Source organism: Denticeps clupeoides, chromosome 2 (assembly GCF_900700375.1).
Source record: "Denticeps clupeoides chromosome 2, fDenClu1.1, whole genome shotgun sequence".
Classification (NCBI taxonomy): Eukaryota; Metazoa; Chordata; class Actinopteri; order Clupeiformes; family Denticipitidae; genus Denticeps; species Denticeps clupeoides.
The window spans coordinates 796,300-816,862 of record NC_041708.1 but is presented as its reverse complement, the minus strand read 5'-3'; the positions used below and the strand labels follow the sequence as shown (position 1 = coordinate 816,862).

General features: G+C 47.0%; 5 protein-coding genes across 6 annotated transcripts; 2 read left to right on the top strand and 3 right to left on the bottom strand.

Moving 5' to 3' along the window:
- Window positions 1-280: 280 nt before the first annotated feature.
- LOC114778452 (glucose-6-phosphatase-like) lies at window positions 281-2,038 on the bottom strand. Of its 2 annotated transcripts, XM_028967117.1 has the most exons (5): window positions 1,789-2,038; window positions 1,554-1,663; window positions 1,364-1,469; window positions 1,161-1,276; window positions 281-1,069 (listed from the first exon to the last, which is right to left on the bottom strand). In XM_028967117.1, exons 1-5 carry the CDS (start codon window positions 2,016-2,018, stop codon window positions 567-569), a joined length of 1,065 nt encoding a protein of 354 aa, XP_028822950.1. In that variant the 5' UTR covers window positions 2,019-2,038; the 3' UTR covers window positions 281-566. The 2 variants fall into 2 exon arrangements, with proteins under 2 accessions (XP_028822950.1, XP_028822955.1); XM_028967122.1 differs by lacking the exon at window positions 1,364-1,469 and having other exon boundaries at window positions 1,529-1,663.
- A 1,007-nt stretch (window positions 2,039-3,045) lies between these two features.
- LOC114767562 (glucose-6-phosphatase-like) lies at window positions 3,046-5,036 on the top strand. Its single transcript, XM_028959425.1, has 5 exons — window positions 3,046-3,263; window positions 3,349-3,458; window positions 3,712-3,817; window positions 3,891-4,006; window positions 4,531-5,036. Exons 1-5 carry the CDS (start codon window positions 3,046-3,048, stop codon window positions 5,034-5,036), a joined length of 1,056 nt encoding a protein of 351 aa, XP_028815258.1.
- Window positions 5,037-6,856: 1,820 nt separating this feature from the next.
- Window positions 6,857-9,396, bottom strand: ptges3l (prostaglandin E synthase 3 like). The gene is made up of 7 exons (XM_028969875.1): window positions 8,266-9,396; window positions 8,076-8,189; window positions 7,838-7,904; window positions 7,659-7,757; window positions 7,345-7,434; window positions 7,188-7,250; window positions 6,857-6,991 (listed from the first exon to the last, which is right to left on the bottom strand). The coding sequence occupies exons 1-7, from the start codon at window positions 8,292-8,294 to the stop codon at window positions 6,983-6,985; spliced, it is 471 nt and encodes a 156-aa protein (XP_028825708.1). The 5' UTR covers window positions 8,295-9,396; the 3' UTR covers window positions 6,857-6,982.
- Window positions 9,397-10,478: 1,082 nt separating this feature from the next.
- kat7b (K(lysine) acetyltransferase 7b) lies at window positions 10,479-17,988 on the top strand. Its single transcript, XM_028967167.1, has 14 exons — window positions 10,479-10,604; window positions 11,072-11,222; window positions 11,907-12,158; window positions 13,033-13,115; window positions 13,199-13,282; window positions 13,373-13,471; window positions 13,554-13,664; window positions 13,746-13,937; window positions 14,891-14,980; window positions 15,119-15,259; window positions 15,775-15,868; window positions 15,937-16,083; window positions 17,111-17,217; window positions 17,298-17,988. The coding sequence occupies exons 1-14, from the start codon at window positions 10,590-10,592 to the stop codon at window positions 17,397-17,399; spliced, it is 1,668 nt and encodes a 555-aa protein (XP_028823000.1). The 5' UTR covers window positions 10,479-10,589; the 3' UTR covers window positions 17,400-17,988.
- LOC114778785 (protachykinin-1) lies at window positions 17,764-19,026 on the bottom strand. The gene is made up of 6 exons (XM_028967169.1): window positions 18,889-19,026; window positions 18,713-18,809; window positions 18,508-18,540; window positions 18,320-18,373; window positions 18,160-18,207; window positions 17,764-18,070 (listed from the first exon to the last, which is right to left on the bottom strand). The coding sequence occupies exons 1-6, from the start codon at window positions 19,000-19,002 to the stop codon at window positions 18,036-18,038; spliced, it is 381 nt and encodes a 126-aa protein (XP_028823002.1). The 5' UTR covers window positions 19,003-19,026; the 3' UTR covers window positions 17,764-18,035.
- Window positions 19,027-20,563: the final 1,537 nt, after the last annotated feature.

Below are 20,563 nucleotides of genomic sequence, written 5' to 3'. Positions count from 1 at the left end.
AAACAGAAATAAATCACGAGAAAGCATGCATACATTAAAATATATATCAGGATATAATTTTTTCTTTAAAAGTAACATTTAAAATACATTACTGGCATTTAAAAAATTTTTTTTACTTTTGCTCACTTACTGGTACATTGTAGCAGAAACTTTTCTGAAATAAAACTTGCCCTCTTCATCCTGACGTAAACATGATTATAGATTAGCGTGAAAATGTTTTCCATCGTACTGGAAAATAAAAGAGAGACCTTGGCACCCATGCGAATGATGATGCAACAAATGAGGTATTTGAACATTTTATTACAAAGTAGCAGAAATAATTTTTAAAAATATAAGTACATTTACAAAATAAACAGTGAAAAATACACCATGGATGGCAAGGCGTGTAAGACATTTCTATATTATAAAGGCATATAAATCAGGTAAAGGCATATCACTAGTGCTTAGCCGGACTTAAAATGGTCCTAAAGCACCATGGCGTTAACAGAACGTTCCTTATCTCCATCTTCAGTCCCTGTGCTTCCTCGTAAATAAATACTTGCTTCGATCAGCCGCCTGAACTGGGCTCACCGCCGCTTCTTGGCCTGTGTGCTCGTCAGGCCGGACACGCAGTACGGGATGAGGCTGACTGTCGCTAAGGGGACCACGGCGCTCTTGCAGAAGGAGAGCAGATAAAAGAGGGCCGCCGTGTGGGTGGGGGGCTTGATGGCGTCGAAGAGGTGAAGCAGCAGCAGGGACGCGACAATGCAGCCGGTCCTGAAGGGGGCGCTGCTGCTCTTCTTGTTCTCGGTGTAGAGGGGCGAGTGCAGGCCCAGGCCCAGGCCGAACAGGGTGCCCATGTTGCGTAGGAGACTGGCGAACGGGGTGGTGTCCATGTGCACCCACTCGGAGTTGACACACCAGCGCTGGGCCTTCTCCAGCGTCCACAGCAGGTCCACTCCCAGGGCCTTCAGCAGCACGTAGAAGCCCACGGCGAAGGAGAGCAGGAAGAGGGTGACGTTGAAGTACCTCCTCAGGCTGGCGCTGTAGATCCACTGCACCCGGTTGAAGGCCTCAGCGACAATCATTCCTGAGAAAAGCCGTCAAGACTCAATCCACTCAGCCCGAGACCAATCAAAGATCTTCAAGAACTGGTCACGTATCGTCTGTGAAGCACTCACCTGTGATGACTCCGGCAATGACCTGGTGAGGAAAGTGAGCCGCAATGAAGACCCTGGAGAGACATACGCACACCTGGACAGTCCAGAAGAGGGTCCACAGGGTTCCCCGCAGGTACCTGGACGGAGCGCAGCATTTTATTTACGTACGTACGTCTCCAGCCACGGAGGGAACAAGAAAGGGGACACAAGGATGAAATGTGTACCAGCTCTTGGTGGTGGAACTCTTGTCACTCAGCACGATTGAAAGGACGGAGGTGACCATGGCGTAATAGACGCCTGCTGCGCCCATGGCGTGACCAGAGGGACTGCCTGTAATAAAAAAAATAAAAAAAAAGATTTAATACCAACGATTAATGATTAATGAGCACGAAGCGACTGTGGGGAGAGAGGCACCTGGGCCGGTCTCGCAGGTCATGGGAAACTGCTCGATGTGCGGCGCGGACGTGTTGCTGTAGTACGGCGTCTCGTGCACCCACCAGTACGGTCGTTCGCCAAACAGGATCCTTCACGCACAAAACCAAAATTATTCATCCACGTTCGATGTATCATTTATTCAAAGCGATCCGATAAAATTTCCGTTTTTTCTAACGGAGTATTTTAAGATTGGAAATGGATGGTTTGTACTCACCACTTGAAGACCAGGTTGAGCCAGTCTCCAATCACCGCCACCCAGATGAGCTTGATGCCCACGGACTCGCGCAGGTGGAACCAGATGGGGAAGAAGACGAAGAAGGTGTTCCTGAGGTCGGCGGCGAAGGACACGAACAGGAACCACCCCTGGGCGTCCCTGTAGTGCGTCTGGAGGTACTGGGTGCTGCTCACGCCGTAGCCCTGCACCGCGTCCATGAGTGCGTCCATGATGCGGCGTGTGCACAGGAATCTGGCAGTACAGCGGGGACATATCGAGGCCGTTTTTATAGGCCAGGACCCACCACCTCAACGCATGCAGAGACCTGCTCTTTGGACCTTGCACATGTGTAAAGGAGCCGGAGGGGGAGGGCGCAGAGGGGCTGAAAAACATTTGCGTATTTGTCATGTTAGCAGGAGAGTCTGCACAAACAAGGACAGCGAGGACGGCCATAAAGTGAATTCTTTTACCACTTCGCTCAGTATACCGTAATGTACACTTTGTTAATATGTCACCGTTTGCACATGACATACGTGACTGAACAACACAGAAGCCGTGTCTTCCTCCACATTCTGTATTTGTGTCTACATCCCACGTAACCCGTGTAATAAATGTAAAAAGGTCGTACGTTTCGAAGTCATCGAGATGACCGTTTAAAAGCTCCAACCTGCCCTAAAAATGGAAAATGGGTCTATTTCTATTGTCATTAATGGCATTTCTGCAACGTGAGCAGATCATTGATCAAACGTTCTTGGAAGAGAAGATAAATGAACAATAAAGTCCCAACACAGGGGCTGCGGGTCATTCATTAAAAAGAGATTTGAATCCATCAGCGCTGAAAGCCACGCGGCTTCTCGGCGGATCGAGCAAGGGGCCGTGCCGAACAACCGGTGATGAAGAGGAGCGCCAGGCGAGAGGTTTTTTTCCAAGGCGTTCTGGCCAGAAGCCACGCCCCGGTTCCTGCACTTTTGACCATGTGCAGAAGCATGGACGAGAAGCGTCAACGTGCAGCCAACAACAAAAAAAAAGAAAAAAGCTTTGATCGTCCCCAAACAAAGTGACGTCACATGTCACAGGGTCAGCCAGTCTCTACACTCGTCTGTCAGTTTGCCAATCCAAGCCCTAGTCACCTTTGGGAAGGCAAAAGATCAGCAGAACCTGTGAGAACCTGAGAATATTCGGGTTGCCCTTTGGCCTCGGCTGCAGCAGATAAAGCCCACGGCGCCACACGACCCCTTCCTCTCCGACACCGCCGCCATGGACCTGCTCCACAGCTGGGGGGTGAGCCTGGCGGCCCACCTGCAGACGGAGTTCCGAGCCTACGAGAGCTGGTTCCAGCTGGCCTCCTCCGTGGCCGACCTGCACACCACCTTCTTTGTCTTCTTCCCCGTCTGGTTCTACCTGCACAGGAGGGTTGCCATCAAGCTCGTCTGGGTGGCCGTGGTTGGGGATTGGCTCAATTTGGTCCTCAAATGGTGAGCAAGGGGGGCGCCTGCGACACGGGCCGCGAGTTAAATCCGTTTCCTTTAACGCGTTCGTGTTTGCTTGTTTTCCTCCAAGGGTACTTTTTGGTGAAAGGCCATACTGGTGGGTCCACGAGACCAAGTTCTATGGTCCAGATCCAAGTCCGTCTTTACAGCAGTTTCATATAACGTGTGAAACGGGACCAGGTACGTACCTATCCGAGCTCCTGACCTTCGCCCTTTAATACAGATTAAGGCAAAGATCAATAATTTAACGGCGCATTGTAGCGTATTCTTATCAGTTTAAATTAAATTACGCATGACTTCAGAATATGTTGCCAGGTGAAGGCCGCGGACATTTTAATTCATCTAATGCATCTGTCCTGTCCTTGGACAGAAAAATACTTGCTTGGACATTTGGTCCAGTTCACTCAGTCACAGACACGTTTCCCCCCCACAGGAAGTCCGTCAGGTCACGCCATGGGATCCGCAGGCGTGTGGTACGTGATGGTGACGGCCGTTCTGTCCGAGGCTTCTCGGAGGAACGTCCCCGCTCCGCTGTACGGGTGAGTCTCGATGGACCCAAAGTCCTTTCCTTCAAGATGTGCATCCTTTTGAAAACTTTAGTTTGCTTTTCAGCATCCTGCAGATTGGGCTCTGGGCTCTGTTCGCGGCAGTGGAGTTAATAGTCTGCATGTCCAGGGTGTTCATGGCCGCCCACTTCCCACACCAGGTCGTCGTCGGGGTTGCTTCTGGTGAGCCTCGTCTGCTTTCTACGCATTTTACCAGACGCCCTTATTCAGAGCGACTTACAATCAGTAGTTACAGGGACAGTCCCCCCCTGGAGACACTCAGGGTTAAGTGTCTTGCTCAGGGACATGATGGTAGTAAGTGGGATTTGAACCTGGGTCTTCTGGTTCACAGGCGAGTGTGTTACCTTCTAGGCTACTACCACCCTACTATTGTTAGTCGCTCTGGATAAGGACGTCTGATAAATGCCGTAAAAGTAAATATCTCCAAAGACCTCATGGTATCCCAATAGGCCACAACATTTACATTTACATTTACAGCATTTATCAGACGCCCTTATCCAGAGCGACTTACAATCAGTACTTACAGGGACAGTCTCCCTGGAGCAACTTAAGGTTAAGTGTCTTGCTCAGGGACACAATGGTAGTAAGTGGGATTTGAACCCGGGTCTTCTGGTTCACTAGGCTACTACCACAACCCCGCCTGCGTCTGTCCACTCGGAAATGAGCTGCACTTGTTGCCCTTTCAGGAATCGCGGTTGCTGAAGTCTTCTCCCGGGTGCAGTGGATCTACAGCGCCAGCCTGAGGAGGTACTTCAACGTCACCCTCTTCCTGCTCTCCTTCGCCGTGGGCTTCTACGTGCTGCTGAAGGCCCTGGGCGTGGACCTGCTGTGGACGCTGGAGAAGGCCCAGCGCTGGTGCGTCCACCCCGAGTGGGTGCACATGGACACCACCCCGTTCGCCAGTCTCCTACGCAACATGGGCACCCTGTTCGGCCTGGGCCTGGGCCTGCACTCGCCCCTCTACACCGAGAACAAGAAGAGCAGCAGCGCCCCCTTCAGGACCGGCTGCATTGTCGCGTCTCTCGTCTCGCTGCGGTGCCTGGATTCGCTCACGTTCTCACCGGAGAGCCAGGGCCTTTTCTACCTGCTGTCGTTCTGCAAGAGTGCCGCTGTCCCCCTGATTTCCACCAGTGTTGTGCCCGCGGGTCTCACCAGGCTTTTCCACGGCAAGACGTGTAACAAAACCTCATAAATGAGGCTTGAGTCTCATTTCAGAGACGCAAACCGGCAAGGAGAAGCCAATTTTATCCAGAAAGGGCCGGAGCATTGGCTGGCGTAATCGAAGACTAATTAGAGGAGTTGACCCTAAGCCGATCCCAAAAAACCTGCTGGCCAGTGGTGGATAAGGCCGATAAGGTTAGTCATTAAAGCGGGCCTGGCGAGCCGCGTCAGCAGTCCGCCTCGCGGCCTTATCTGCACCGGTGGCCTCCATCAAGATCGGCAGACGCGTGACGACATCATCTGTACCACCAAACCCAGGGATGGAAAGAACACAGCGAGCTCTGAAGTACGATGGACTGTTTGCTCGGATTGCTTTCGTAATCTCCTCGTTTAGGTTACTAGGGCCAGGATAGTCCACAGCCATAATCAAAACCATGTTAGCAGCCTAGCTGTCAAAGAACGCATCAATTAGCCATCATGTGTTATATATGGTATAAGATAATATTAGCATATTTTTGAATAAATGATTGGAATTGATTTAAGACTTGTTTTGCATCTTTGAGACGCGCTGAGGTGTGTCTTCTGCTATCTCTCAGCGGCCCGGCAGAAGGAGAACTGCTGCCGCTCACATCACGGGGGCAAAAGTCGAATATCAGCCGCTGAACTCTGAGCCCGGCAGGGAAGCCGGTGTTCTGGGGCACGGGCCGAAGGGTGCCGAGTTACGGATTCAAGTCAATGGAGTTACACCATCGCTCAGGCCCGTGTCACCTTCCGATTGGGACACGTCCCCGAGAGCCGGCTGGTCACCGCGAAGCGCATTTTGAGATCCACTCCCCACAAGCTGCATAACGGGAAGCATCAGTAGATTTTTTGCCTTTTTGTCTAAATCGTGACGCAGTTTTGCACAGAGCATCCATTTGTTTACTGAGGTCTTCAGACCAGAGAGCAGAGTGCCGCCAGGGGACAACCGTTACAAATTAACCAGACTCCTGTTGCGTCTTGTCTGCACAAATTTCCGTTCAGAATCGATAACCCACGTGAGGGGTTTCTTGGAGAAGTTGAAAGTCGTGCATTTCGTGGTTGTTGGTTTCTTGACACCAACACCAGTCTCAGAAGCAGCGAGAGGACAACAAGGCGTGAACAAGAAGGGCTTCCCTCTGAAGCGCTTCATGACGTCATGTGCTCGGGGAAGAAGCTTATCAGTGTTTTTCGACCCAATGTGAAGGCTACGTGCGTAGGCAGTCACAAAAATACAAATAAATCGTTTCCCGCCATGCACTGTGCAACTCCATTACAGATATATTGCATGAAGAAGCAAACAGACCAGAAGCTGCATTAAATACATAAATCACAAGCAGGACAATTGCTCGTTACAATAGTGCAGCGACAGGCACAGTCAGTAAGTTTAAAACCTCCTGAGAACTGAGTATTTTTCATTTTTACAATACTTTGCAAGTTGAATGAAACATTTAATACAGAATGATATTTGATAGAGAAGACGTTTAAAAAGAAGAAAAGAAAAAAACTCTAAAATACACCAGTGTCTGTGTCTGTATATCTGCTGGATGTTGGTGTAGTCTCCTTTATCTGCATCACACCTCTCCTCCTGTCGTGGTGCATTGATAACTTGGACAAGGTTTTACTGCGTTACATAAGCAGCCGGAGTCCGGCCACGCCCGCTCGCAGGAGTTAAAGGGCGTTAACCAGCGTGAAGCCAAAACAGAATTAACTAGACATTTCAAAGATGGAATAACTAAACAGACAGATTCCAAACCGATTAAAGACATTATAAATTTATTAAATAAAAGTAAAAAAAAAAACCAAAAACATCATATTTTTAATATATTAAAAGACTTTGGCAAATACATGTATCAAAAAAATGCTGAATACAGTTTTGAATTTAAGCATGAAATGTGGCACGGTGATGAGTTACAGTGATCCACAGCGATCCAAATGTAGCTGTATATTTCAAGCAACTCAGTCATCCTGTGGAAAGACATATTTCACTATAACAGAATTCAGTACATATATATATGTAAGTATATATGAGTGTGTGTGTGAGTGTATATATATACATACATACATACATACACTCACACATACATACATACATACATACCGGCACAATCAATACATCAATCGGATTGGTGTCACTTGAAATATTTATGATTTGTCTGCTTACATCTAGATCGTCCAGGTCATCCATCGTTGGGCATTCCTCCTTCTTGCTCAAGTCTTGCAGCATCTGATTTGAAATAAATCATAACAATCATTCGGTCCTGAGTGATGGAACATCATGAAATTTGTAAGCGTTCCTGACATTTTCTAATTTCACTCACATCCACGTATTGTTCATACTCTGCCATGCCCTCGTCCTCTTCATGCTCCCAGTCCCTCCAGTTATCAAAGTCCACAGAAATCCAACTCGGCTGCGGTGTACGGGTGAGAAGACATATTCTATCCATATTCTATGAGACCATTTGCCGTGTAAAAGTGCTACAATTAAAGGTTCGATTCCCGCTGCATGCCATCGCATTACATTGATCCAGTCAGTCGAAATGCGCTGTTATAAAATGTGGATTTGAATTGAAATGTTTCATGCTCAGTGGCCAATAACCAACACGACATTCGTGGATTGATCTTAGTAACGTACCTTAGCTGTGTCCTTGGTGAGCCGGGGCCATGCAACGTGTTCTTTCCTCTTTCTTATTAATAAATTTATTGTCCGGTCATAGACCTTCTCCCTGCAGTCCTGCGGGGACAGAATGCAATGCTGTCAAACTACAGCAGGAAATAGTACATTGCAGGATTTTCTATGTCTCACGTACTTACATATTTTTGCACTTTGTCGTAGAAATAAATTTCATTGTAAATCTTGTTGTCATCAACGTCTCTACAACTGGCAAAAATGAAAGAATTGGATGAAACGGGTGATACTCGGGGTAGTGGGTTAAATGCAGAGGACAAATTTCACTGTGTATCACATGTGACAATCACTTCACTTAAAAATAAATAAATAAATAAATAAAATAAAGATGAACCACATTGATCGTGCTGCTATACTGCTCACCATAAAACCATTTTATCGTCTTGGATGTCCACCTGGACATTCTTTGGCTGCTGAATCAGGAAGTTCAGCGTGACGTACTTCTTGCGGTCGAACCAGAGACACTTGGCCGGTTGACTTTGGGGAGATGAAAGAGAAGAGTGTGATTTCCGCGCCTCTCCGTTCTCTGTAGCTCGGCGGGGTTCAGACCTACCAGTCGTCTGGTCGCACGATCTGCGGCATGCTGGCTGCGGGTCTTTGCTGGATTGTCCTCCGTGTCCAGTACCAACGCGGTGGCTGCCGGCAGGAAATGAACAGGAGGCCTGCTCAGCGGGGCCGGCACAGCGCAGACTATTTTAAGCATCAGCTGTCGGCTCGGCCGTCCCTCCTGCAGACCCTTCCTTTCCATTTATAGGCGCTCCGGAGAACATTCGGGAAAATGGCAGCATTTCCTGTGGCCGAAACGAGACACCCAGACAACATGTGTGACTTTGTTTTCAAAGTGCGTTTATTACTGAGAGTCTTCAGTAATTAAGTGAAAGTGGTTGTTTTTGTCATTGTGATGCCACGGTGAAACGTGTCCTCTGTGTTTAACCGTCACACTTGATGAGCAGTGGGCACCATGACAGGCGCCCGGGGAGCAGTGTGTGGGGACCTCAGTGGGACCTTGGTGGATCAGGATTCGAACCGGCAACCTTCTGATAACATGCTGCTTCTTGAACTGCTAGGTCACCACTGGCCCAGTATGTTCTTGCCTTTCTCCGATGAGAAGCGTGTTACAATATTCCTGTCTTGATGTGATAAAGGTTGCTGAGAATTTTTTTGTTTTTGAATTTGGTGAGATTTGAATTACTTTTGTTTTTGAACTGTTGAGATGTAGGAATTTACACTCCATCCATGCATTTACATCCTCTAGACAAGCAGTCAATGAATGGAGAGACGAGGGTGATGATGATGCAGAGGTTGAAGATGAAGCAAACAGAGTTGATGTTGCACTAGACAGACTTCCATCTAGATTCAGATAAAGCTGAGTGTCATCCACGTAGCGGTGGAATGATACCCCATTGAGCCCAAGTGGTAGCATGTATAGAATAATAAAAATAACAGGACCCAAAACTGATCGCTGAGGGACAGCACAGGTGACAGTGACTCAATGATTCAGCATGTCCAATAGAGACTAACTAAGATCTGTCTGTGAGGTATGACTGTAACCAATCCAGTGCGGTGCCAGTGCAATATAGTATAATCTACTGCAAACGAAATGAGACTAAAAATTCCCTCTTCACGGGGTCTCCGATCCCAATCAACTCTGTTCTCCTTCGTTGTCCCTGGCTGGTGGAACAACTTGTCCTGCTCCATTTGACTAGCCGAGACTACCACCACCTTTAAGAAGCAGCTGAAAACCCACTTGTTTAAAAAGTAAAAAGTAAAGTAAAATGAGTCGAACACTAACACACACTCACAAAAAAAAATCATCCAGCACTTAACAATTCCCCAGCGTGTTCTTTTCCTGACAAGTTCAGCCTTATCAGGACTCTTAGTTTTGAAACTCAAAATCTATGGAAACCGAATGAGAATTGCTGGTGTCGTCCTCTTGTAAGTTGCTTTGGAAAAAAGCACCTGCAAAGTAAAGTAAAGTAAAGTAAAGTAATCTAGGTGAGAGCTCACAGTTGTGGAAATGACTGCGGCAGAACACTCAATGTACAAAGGATGCAGGGTATAAATTAAATAGGTCCAAATGGTCTTACAGAAGATAAAACATGAGCAATTTTAATATGATGCCCAATAAGCATCCTAACCAGTAATATTTACTTTGATTTTTTTTTCATTACCAGCCAAGTGTTGCTCCTTTTATGTCACCGTTGCTGTGGTTACCAAGCATACAAATCATAAAGGATTCCAAAACACTGCCTCATACTGTGTGGTGGAAATGACAGTAAACCCAATGGACTGAAGATATATATATATTTTTTTATGGTGAAATGCACAAGAATACGAATGAAAAATGACGATGCGTCGTTTATATAATTAAACCATGTATTAATTGTTCAGCTTGTGTTTGAACTCAACATTGTTTTGGATATCATATTCAGTTGGAAGTCTGGCGATACAGTAAAAGGGCTCCATCAAATATAATAATAATTTGTTTGTTCACTTTTTATTTGTGCGTTTGTATTACATTTACGGTATTTACCAGATGCCCTAATCCAGAGGGACTTACTATCAGTAGTGACAGGGACAGTCCCCCCTGGAGTGTATTTCTCAGGGACATGACGGTAGTAAGTGTCCCTGAGCTGGACCCTTCACCCTGACTGTCTCCTGGGGGACTGTCCCCGTCACTACTGGTTAATGTCACCAACGTAACACGTGGGTGTGTGTTAGCGCGTGTCACGTGACCGCCATATAAGGCGGCCCCGCCATGTTGACCCGTCTCCCGGAAGTGGCTTATGTGACCATTGTTCTGCGCGCAAACTCGTGAGGGTTTCTCCCAAATTACACGCCGTTTCTGTTCCGACTCCAGACGGCCTCTCAGCAAACATGCCGCGACGGAAGGTAGCCGAGTGCCCGTTATTCCCCCACCGCCGTGCACGTTTACTTTAACCATGAATCGTATTCGACTTCGGGCGTGTAAAATGTCGCGTCTCCCCCCGCCTCACTAACGCCTGGATCTCACTTTCACACGTCTTTTCCCTCCTTCTGTTATTATGGAATGTTTCTTCCTAAATGCACATGCGGGTGCGATGTAGGAATTCATTCCGCCTGGTACCGGGGCAGTGTTAGCTCACTGGCTAGTTAGCATGTCGCGTTTGCGATGGACGCCGAATAAATCTCTGCTGGAATTGCGCCTGTCCCTTTTTAAAGAGGGCGGCGGCGTTTTTACGTCACGCAGGGTCATTTTCACCTTCTGAAATGCCTCCGTGCGATTCTGAACGGCCTCCTCGGTGCCGCCATGTTAGCACTTTAGCTAGCGACGCGGCTAGCGGTGCTTATGGATGTTCTGGCTGTCGCGTTTCTTGCAGAGGACCGCGGGAAGCAGCTCGGACGCGACGGGAGACTCGGACGACTCTGTCGAGCAGGAGAAGACCGACAGCTCCCACAGCGACGGGAACAGCCGGGCCAATACGCGCCTGACCCGGGCGTCGTCGCTGCGCCTCAGCCAGAGCTCTCACGGTGCGACATGACACGGTCCTGTACTTAGCTGATCAATGAGGACATTTACAGCGTTTACCAGACGCCCTTATCCGGAGCGAGTTGCTGTCAGTAGGTAAAGGTAGTGCTGTCCGATTCATGACTCACTCGGGTGAATCACCCGGATCCAACTCATGAGTCACGAGTCTGAGGTCTCCATTGAACAGAGTCCTAAATTCTATACTCGGTCACTTAAATGAATCTTATAATCATTAGACCATCAATTACTTCCATAAAAGTTGCATAGCTTAGTTTATTTGTACCATCTGAATCGCTCAAAGTGAAGTGATTGTCACTTATGATACACAGCAGGACAGCACACGGTGCACACAGTGACATTTGTCCTCTGCATTTAACCATCACCCTGAGTGAGCAGTGGGCAGCCATGACAGGCGCCCTGGGAGCAGTGTGTGGGGACTGTGCTTTGCTCAGTGGCAACCTTCTGATTTCGGGACCGCTTCCTTAAGCGCTAGGCCACCACTGCCCCTTCGCAGCAGAGCTGCATTGGCCAGGAAGACTGTTCATGCGTGACACTGAATCAGTTGGATCCTAAAAAGGATCAGAGTAGTACAGCTGTAGTGACAGGGACAGTCCCTCTGGAGAGGGTGAAGTGTCTTCCTCAGGCACACGATGGTAGTAAGTCTGGTCGTCTTTACCCACTGATAGAGCCCCCGGCGGATGTGAAGCACGTAGTGGACCGCGACGAGTCTCCGCCCAGGACACCGACGGGCAACGCTGCATCTTCGGAGTCTGATATTGACGTCTCCAGTCCCAACGCATCCCACGACGAAAGCCACGCCAGGGACCCTTCCCAGAAGGACTCAGCCAGTGACCCCTCGCACAGGCCCAAGCGACGCCGCTTCCACGAAAGCTACAATTTTAACATGAAGTGTCCCACGCCTGGGTGCAACTCTTTGGGTAATTTATTAATTTTTTTATCTGTAAAATGTAATGCTGCTGGTCCATAAATTAAAAAAAAAAAAAAAAAAATCCTTCTAGACTAAATGGTGCCTTTCAGGCTCGCCAAACAATGAGGATAAATGTGCATTGCATGTCCAGGTAGGTTTGTAATCAACAATAAATAAATGAATGAGACGACGTCTCGCCATGGCACCGGTGTAACGCTGAACGTTACATTCCACGGGACGGAAGGTGCAAACAAGCAGCGGTGCAAAAGTGACGTTCCGTTTAACACCAGCTCCATAACTACGGAACAATTAATACACAACACTGCAGTACTATTGAGGGTTGAGAACTGGTTCCCGCGAGGTACCTGTTCTCAATTTTAGTATTTAGTAGACCTTAAGGTTTTTGTTCATTATGTTAATTATGGATGCACATAGATGTTAATTAGAAATTTGCTTCTCTTAAGATGTGTGTGTACCATGTTTGGGGTATGTGTAGGTTAAACTGTCTTAAAACACTTACAGCATGTTTGAAATGTCACCTCAAAAATGACCAAAATAATCCTTACAGATAGAATGGATTTTCGATGATCGTCTTTCATATGCCAGGAGAGGTGCGACGCTGGTCTCAAATTTAATTTCAAGTGGTTTTAACAAAACCTGGCGGCACCCTGGAGAATGACAGGGAGATGTGAACCTTGTTGAACAGTATTGCACGTGATGTAGAATGGAAGAGATTTTAAAACGGCTACGCTGTGCGGTACAGTAATGGGGTCGGGGTCGCACGGTGTAAATGTGTTATGAGTAGAAGAGGAACAAGCCGCTGGGCAGTTGGTGATGCTGGCTGAGAACTATAATGAAGAAAGATTATTTTCTTAACCCTTTAGGCCACCTCACCGGAAAGCACGAAAGACATTTCTCGATATCAGGATGCCCCCTCTATCACAATCTGTCAGCGGATGAGTGCAAGGTGAGTTTTGAGAGTTCTGCTCGCTTTTGCCGTGTCTGCGTGTGAAAGTGAAAGTAAGCCAGTCCGTGTCTATCTTCATGTAGGTGAAGGCGGTTGATCGTGACAAGCAGGAAGAGGAGAGAAGCCAGGGTCAGACAGAAGACCACAGACACGCTACACGCCACCAGGTGACCAGCAATCGATATGGTGAAGGTTATTTGGCTCTTCCATTGGCCCTCTACTTATGTTGTATGTTGCAACTACTCCCTTCAATATAGGCACCTACGCCAAGGCAGGTGAGGTACAAAGAGAAGGTTGTGGAGATGAGGAAGAGGAGAAACTCTCCCCTCCCAAGGGAGCAGAAGGACAAAAGCATGGTTTGTTCAGTGTCTGTGGCTCTTTGTGTGAAACTGGCAGTTTGCTTGAGGTGCTTTTAGCAAGTTTTTGTGGATTTTCTAGGAGCATCGGCAGTCCCACGGCACCAGCCGAGAGCCCCTGCTGGATAACGTCACCAGTGAATATGACCTGGAGCTCTTCAGGAAAGCGCAGGCGCGTGCGTCAGAGGATCTGGTGAGCGCCAACGCTTGTCCGGCGTGTAGATCAGGCTTCAACTGTCCACTCTGACCGTCCCCGTCCCCCCCCTACTTTCAGGAGAAGTTGCGTCTGCAGGGCCAAATCACCGAGGGCAGCAACATGATCAAGACCATCCTGTTCGGCCGCTACGAACTGGACACTTGGTACCACTCGCCGTACCCGGAGGAGTACGCTCGGCTGGGCCGCCTGTACGTCTGCGAGTTCTGCCTGAAGTACATGAAGAGTCAGACCATCCTCCGTCGGCACATGGTACGGAAGTACTGACCACGCTTTGTCTTAATTTTACTTTTGGTCTAGTCTTTGTGTCCAGCTGTCATTTTATTTTTTTATTAGTCACATCCAAACTCATTTTAGTCTAGACTGAGCATTTTAGTCTGAAATATTTAGTCTGAATATTGTCTAAGTCAACACTCAATATTGTACATGGGGCAGCGGTGGCCTAGCGGGTAATGAAGCGGACTCGCAATCAGAAGGTTGCCAGTACGAATCCTGTACCGGCAATGTGCCACTGAACAAAGGACCGTCCCCAAACGCTGTCACCGTGTGCTGTGCTGAAGTGTTTCACAATGACAGTCACTTCACTTTCACTTCACAAGTACCTAGAAGAACAGACAAAAACATTTTAGTAAAACCCACTTCGTAATAAAAAAAATTTGGTTATCTTTTTATATTATTGTTACCTTATAGACTCAAGAATCCCTTCCAGACATGGAAGACATTGTTCCATGTTTTTCTACACGGTCTGTTTTCTTCTCCAATTCATTGTAAAGAAAGTTCGTCCAAAGTTCGCTTCGTCTTTTTCTCCCAACCACCTCAAGTATCCTGAAATCGAAGTAATGCTACGATTGTGTGTTGCGGGAGTGACGTCATCTGTGCAACTGGATGGGAGATACAGGAAATGAGAAACCACAACTAAACGAGAGGACGTAACGTCTCAGATCGCTTTCCTCAAGGAAAATGAAGTGATTTTAGTATGGAATTTTATCTCGGAAAACAGTGTCATTTTTATTACATATTGCTTGCAATTTTTGGTTGGGTATAGTCACATGACCAGCTTTTATGTCTCGTCTCAATCACGTCATAAATTTCTTTTGACTAAAGCCCTGACAGATCTTGAACATCATCTGCACTGAGTTTTAAATAGTATTGTGCAGTATTGTGTATTTTTATTGTATTGCTGAACGTGTTTCTTGCGTCTACAGGCTAAATGTGTTTGGAAGCACCCCCCGGGTGATGAGGTCTACAGGAAAGGCGCCATCTCTGTGTTTGAGGTCGACGGGAAGAAAAACAAGGTGAGTCTGGTGCTGCGTCCAGCTGCTGTTTGTTTGCCGCAGAACTCTCTCGGCCTGACCGCTAGAACGTCGAGCGCTGAAGCCAGAGGCGCGGTTCGCTGTTGCCGGTTGCACCTCACGTCAGGTTGCCTCTTGCAGATCTACTGCCAGAACCTCTGCCTCCTGGCCAAGCTGTTCCTGGACCACAAGACCCTGTACTACGACGTGGAGCCGTTCCTCTTCTACGTCATGACCGAAGCGGACAACACTGGCTGCCACCTTGTGGGATATTTCTCCAAGGTAAAATGGTTGCTGGCCATTTTATAGAGAATGTTTCAGCGCACGGTCCTGAGTACAAGTGCATCTGGTATTTTGGCCCCTGTGCTTGGCTCCCGCAGATTATTTTAATCTTGGGCTCTATGAAATCAGTTTATTTTGTTTCCTTTTCTTATTCTTCTAAATTCTGTTTTATTCACCTAAAAACTGTAATTGTGGAGTGCAAAGCACATTTAAAGACTTAATTAATAAGTGCCGGTGTTACGTTTACTGCTTTGATGAAACATTTACATTCAAAGTGTTTTTTTTTTTTTTGTGAGAAAAACACAGAACCTCATTATTTAACGTTAGAATAAAGACACATCTTCCTTTTATTAAATAAGTGCTTCAAATGCACATAACTAGCACCAGTTTTGGTCATTTTTTGCAGCTTGTCTCTGTTTCTGATGCGAGTCTGGCGAAAAGAGTTGTTCAGATTCATTGGGGTGGTGTTTTTTGGCATTTCGGTGAGCGTCTTCGCCGTCTTTTCCCCTGTTCAGGAGAAGAACTCCTTCTTGAACTACAACGTGTCCTGCATCCTGACAATGCCCCAGTACATGAGACAGGGCTACGGGAAGATGCTCATTGATTTCAGTAAGTGCTTCTGTCCGGCGCTCGGCCAACTGGCCGGTTACAGAAATGACAAGTCGCTGTTTCCGCAGGTTACCTGCTCTCCAAGGTGGAAGAGAAGGTCGGGTCGCCTGAGCGGCCTCTTTCTGATCTGGGCCTGATCAGTTACCGGAGCTACTGGAAGGAGGTGCTGCTGCGTTATATGTACAACTTCCAGGGCAAAGAGATCTCCATTAAAGGTACGTTTCTCCTCACGTCTGGTGTTTTGTGAATGACCGGTAAGGCCCCCGCCCGGACAGAAATGAAGGACATATGCATGATTAATGCGTTTTGATTGATTTTCAGTAGAAGAAATCAGCACCGAGAAAACGTTGCATGCAGTGTTTATTTGACTCAGCCAACCGAACGCTGGTGCTTAATGTTAAAGCGCTGACCTGACGCCACGGATGGCAGAAAAACGGCTGCGTGGACGAGGCCTTAAAAAAACAGATCATTTATTTAACTTTTATTTTCAATAGTCAACGTAAATACAAACAATAACAACAATATGAGATGGGGCTGATCTTTTCTATATCTATCGTTATCTCCTCTTGATTTATACAGAGAATGTCTCATCTTTTCTATCTTTCTAGAGAGAGTATTTGCATAGGGAAGATGTCTCTTTATATGTCTTTTATTCTATGTTTTATATTTATCGTATATATTCGTCTATGGTATGTTCTAGAGATAGGGATATGAGAAGCTGGATCGATCGTGGAGAGAGGAGTCATGGGAGCTGGCTCTTGTGAGTATGAGAAGGGATATATAGGGGAGACGTGAGCGAGAGGTAATGGCTGATATCTAGAGGGATTCTTTTGATAGAGAGAGAGATGGGGATAGATAGTAGCTCAGCTAGTTTGAGCTACTTTCTCTCTCTTTCTCTTTCTCTCTTTCTCTCTCTCTCTTTCTCTCTTTCTCTCTCTTTCTCTCTTTCTCTCTCTCTTTCTCTCTCTTTCTCTATCTATCTAGATCTGTGTGGTGGGGGGGGGAGACACACAAACTTTAAAGCAAAAATATAAACTTCCATTAAATTTTTTTTTTTTTTTTTTTTTTTTTTTTTTTGTGAGATCGTTTCAGGTTTCAGCCCAGGAAATTTTAATCTTAATTTTGAGAGGCAGACAGTCAGGAATCTTTACTGGCGATCAATAATACAGTTTTCCACACACCTTATCTAGTTGTGCTGCCTCGGTACGTAGTGAGCTTGTTTCTGCTCGGTCTGCTTCGCAGAGATCAGCCAGGAGACGGCTGTGAACCCCGTGGACATTGTGAGCACCCTGCAGTCTTTGCAGATGCTGAAGTACTGGAAGGGGAAGCACCTGGTCCTTAAACGACAAGTAAGACTGGCTACTGTCGTGATCCCCGCTTATTTTACAGAAAATAACTGTTATTGTTGGCACAATTCCGTTTCTACCAGGACCTGATTGAGGAATGGAAAGCAAAAGAGACAAAGAGAGGAACCAGCAACAAGACCATCGACCCCCATTCTTTAAAATGGACCCCACCCAAAGGAACATAAGAGGCCTGTAATTTTCTCCACCAGCGCATCACAGCCAATTTCAGTGTAAATTTCAGTATGTTACACTCCACCTACCCATCAGCCAACTTTGTACTGCCTTTTATCAACGGTGTATTTATTACATTCAGAAAGCTTGCCTTATCAGCAGCGTGCCCTTAAAGATAGCACACAAACTTCTTATTTCTATTAGATTTTCGGTTGCCGTTTTAATTGAGAATTTCTCCATTTTGCAGTAAGTAGAAAACATGTCAAATGTTTACTCTTGCTTCATTATGTGCTGTATGTCGGAACTTTTCACGTTCGACCTGGTGTGTGCATTTTGTCAGATTTTAAATTAGAGACGGACATCTTACTGAAAGGCATGATTTATTTTTATTTTATTTTTTTTATTGTTATTGACCACGCACGCCTGAAGACAAGCAGTTACAGACACATCGTAGAATCGACATACGTCTGACCCTTTAATGGTGGAATCCCTCAGGACAACTGAAACACGTGAATGTTATCACCAAATCAAGCTGCCTTATACATTGTTCCATACTTGGCATAAAAAAAAACTGTTGTTTCATTAAAAAATGAATTCCTTAGATATTTTCTGTCGGTGTGCTTCTTTTCCATGGTCACGTGTTTATGGCACTAATAATACACAAGTTTATCCAAGTCTTGAAGATCTGTGAAATAAATATAAAAATGTGTATATATGTGAGAGATTTGAATGTATGAATGGTTGCCATTGAATATTTAACATCATGCGCCTCACCTGGCTTCTCCGAATCTTCTGCTGATTCGAAGGCAGCGCTGGTCTCATCTGGAAATAGTCTTGTTAAAGTGTCTGTATTTGGTTAAAAAGATTTTATTATAATGTTAAATTTTTTTCTTTTTTCTTTAAAAATACTAAAAATATCTATTTTTAAGATCACCTGGGCTTAAAGATCTGCGACCCATGAGTCCCACAAAACTGCCCCCCTTATTCCCTGCGGATCACACATTTTATTACAATAACATGTTTATATAAACATTTATATTTTAAATATTTCATTATTAAAATATAAATTGTTACATTTTTATACTGATTTATCAGTACAGGTGCTCGTGTCTCACTACTTACTTCTCCGGTTCACTCGTACAGGCTGGGGAGTATCTGGCAGGAGAAAAAGACCATGAAAAGTGGATTTATAACCCAATTCTTAAAAGTATTCGGAAAAGGAGAAAATTGAGAACATAAGGAACAAAACACCTTGTACCATTTGAAAAGAAATACATTGTCCTTATAGTCCTTATCCTTAAATTCTGTAATTGTCTGTAGAATGTACCTGAACGTTTCCCCATCAGACCATAGAACTGGCGCGCTTTGGACCTTTTTAAAAGACTGGCCACTTGGCCGCCCAGCGGGTCGTCCAGCGGATCGTCCTGTGAATGGCACCACGGAATGACCATTGTTACCATCAGCAGAAGGTGGCTTCGGCCCCAGTGTCACAGTGGCGGTTACCTGCCAGTTTTTCGAGATCCAGTGCTCCTTGTCCACGGTGAAAGATAATCCCTGGGCGCTGCAGGCGATGCCGAACAGGGCGCCGGCCACCGCCGCCAACTTCCAAACCGCCATGGAGGAAGAGCACGCGGCACGGAGTCCCACTTCAGCCCCTTTTCCCGGAGCTCGGCCCGTATTTATACGCCCCCTCCCTCCGCCTCCCGCCGCTCGCAGGGGCCTGCAGCAATTACACGCACACGAGCCGGGCCGTAAAACACGGATTGCATCTCGGAGGGGCCGTCCACCGCGCTGCGTATCTGGATTCCCGAATTCCGGACCAGCTGAAAAGGTCGTGACCCCTGTCAAACGGAAGCCTCCGTTGAGCGGCCTGTGATTTGTCTGTCCAAGTAGGAGTCCAGAGGCCAATAAAACCTCCTCGCCTTTATGTCCACGTCCATCCGTCCATGCCGAACGACGCCCACAACGCAGCTCATTAAGAGTCACGAGAAACGTACCGTACGAATGTAGTAAAATCCTAGCAGTGACTTACGAGTCCTTTAGGGCCCGGTTTGCAAAGTTAGGCCTGAACGGGGCCGGATTGTGCTGACGCACGGCTGCGTTTGAGGCGCATCGGATATTTACGAGAAGTGGAATGGGTCGCCGTGGTTTTTTTCCCGCGCCGCGAACTTCGTAATTGCTTGTTAAGCCGTTGAGAATGTTGTTCTCCTTTAATCATGGCGAAGTGGCAGAAGAAGAGGTCCACGTGGATGCCGGTCGCATGGCGGTTAATGAGCGCGGCTGAAATAAGACCCCCCACCCCCCACCCCGCCGCCACCTCCACTGAAATATGGACGACGCGCACGTCGCGCACGTCGCGCGGCTTTGATCTCGCCGCAGGTGCTTATCAAAGCGAGGAAGCAATTTTCCGTAATTTGGCCTGAACGCCACTTGTTCGGTCGCGGGGGCCCGCCGAGGTTCCGCGTCGAGTGCGGAATCAAAAGGAACGGGGTGGGGGGGGGGGCGCTGATTAGCATGTGAAATGGCCTCGCTCGGCGTGGCCCTCGTGTCCCCGCGCTCCTGCTGGAGATTTACATCAACGCGGTGGGTTAAACAAGCTGTGACCCACTCACCGGCTCGCCGGGAATATTTATTTACGACTTCAGTTCGTAATTCGGTGAAGCGCTATTATTTGTTACTAGGACGTCAATACTATTAAAACAGAAGCCACGTATTGATTTTCCTCACGAATAATGCACCAGGACAGTGTCCCGTTGGGACTAGGAATTGTGACATAAACTAGAGCGTGCTGTTTGGCTCGGGGTTGATGGCCTTTTTCACACATCGATAACCAGATCGCTGCCATGACGTACTGTAGACCAAGACGCTGGACTAACACCTACTCTGCACTGTCCAGCATGTCCAAACGTGGACAGATGCTCTATACTACACTTTTACTGGGCTTATCCATCACCAGCCCTGCACTGACACCACCTCACTCACTATACCCTGGACGGGTGTCCCTCTCTCTATCACTCCTTCCCAACGTTCCTTCCCACCTTTTCTTCTCTCTTCTAGAGATTTTTCTGTGTGTTTTTCCTTGTGTGCAGAAGGGTCAAGTGTTGGGGTGTCAACTGTAGGGCCCGTCAAAGCCCATTGAGACGTGCTCTATAAGAAATAACTGTTGTTGCTGATAATG

What these genes read in the sequence shown, in the direction of transcription:
- ptges3l (XM_028969875.1), bottom strand. Translation starts at nt 8,294, where the DNA reads ATGCCGCAGATCGTGCGACCAGACGACTG. An exon ending in ACGACAAAGTGCAAAAATAT is followed by an intron (nt 7,758 to 7,837) that starts GTAAGTACGTGA and finishes CTGTCCCCGCAG; the next exon opens with GACTGCAGGGAGAAGGTCTA. An exon ending in TCACCAAGGACACAGCTAAG is followed by an intron (nt 7,435 to 7,658) that starts GTACGTTACTAA and finishes CGTACACCGCAG; the next exon opens with CCGAGTTGGATTTCTGTGGA.
- LOC114767562 (XM_028959425.1), top strand. Translation starts at nt 3,046, where the DNA reads ATGGACCTGCTCCACAGCTGGGGGGTGAGCCTGGCGGCCCACCTGCAG. An exon ending in CTCAATTTGGTCCTCAAATG is followed by an intron (nt 3,264 to 3,348) that starts GTGAGCAAGGGG and finishes TTTTCCTCCAAG; the next exon opens with GGTACTTTTTGGTGAAAGGC. An exon ending in CGTCGTCGGGGTTGCTTCTG is followed by an intron (nt 4,007 to 4,530) that starts GTGAGCCTCGTC and finishes TTGCCCTTTCAG; the next exon opens with GAATCGCGGTTGCTGAAGTC.
- LOC114778452 (XM_028967117.1), bottom strand. Translation starts at nt 2,018, where the DNA reads ATGGACGCACTCATGGACGCGGTGCAGGGCTACGGCGTGAGCAGCACC. An exon ending in CTCAACCTGGTCTTCAAGTG is followed by an intron (nt 1,664 to 1,788) that starts GTGAGTACAAAC and finishes TTGTGCGTGAAG; the next exon opens with GATCCTGTTTGGCGAACGAC. An exon ending in CATTGCCGGAGTCATCACAG is followed by an intron (nt 1,070 to 1,160) that starts GTGAGTGCTTCA and finishes GGCTTTTCTCAG; the next exon opens with GAATGATTGTCGCTGAGGCC.
- kat7b (XM_028967167.1), top strand. An exon ending in CCTCAGCCAGAGCTCTCACG is followed by an intron (nt 11,223 to 11,906) that starts GTGCGACATGAC and finishes ACCCACTGATAG; the next exon opens with AGCCCCCGGCGGATGTGAAG. An exon ending in TGTCAGCGGATGAGTGCAAG is followed by an intron (nt 13,116 to 13,198) that starts GTGAGTTTTGAG and finishes ATCTTCATGTAG; the next exon opens with GTGAAGGCGGTTGATCGTGA.
- LOC114778785 (XM_028967169.1), bottom strand. Translation starts at nt 19,002, where the DNA reads ATGGCGGTTTGGAAGTTGGCGGCGGTGGCCGGCGCCCTGTTCGGCATC. An exon ending in GGATCTCGAAAAACTGGCAG is followed by an intron (nt 18,810 to 18,888) that starts GTAACCGCCACT and finishes TGCCATTCACAG; the next exon opens with GACGATCCGCTGGACGACCC. An exon ending in TCTGATGGGGAAACGTTCAG is followed by an intron (nt 18,541 to 18,712) that starts GTACATTCTACA and finishes TTCTCCTGCCAG; the next exon opens with ATACTCCCCAGCCTGTACGA.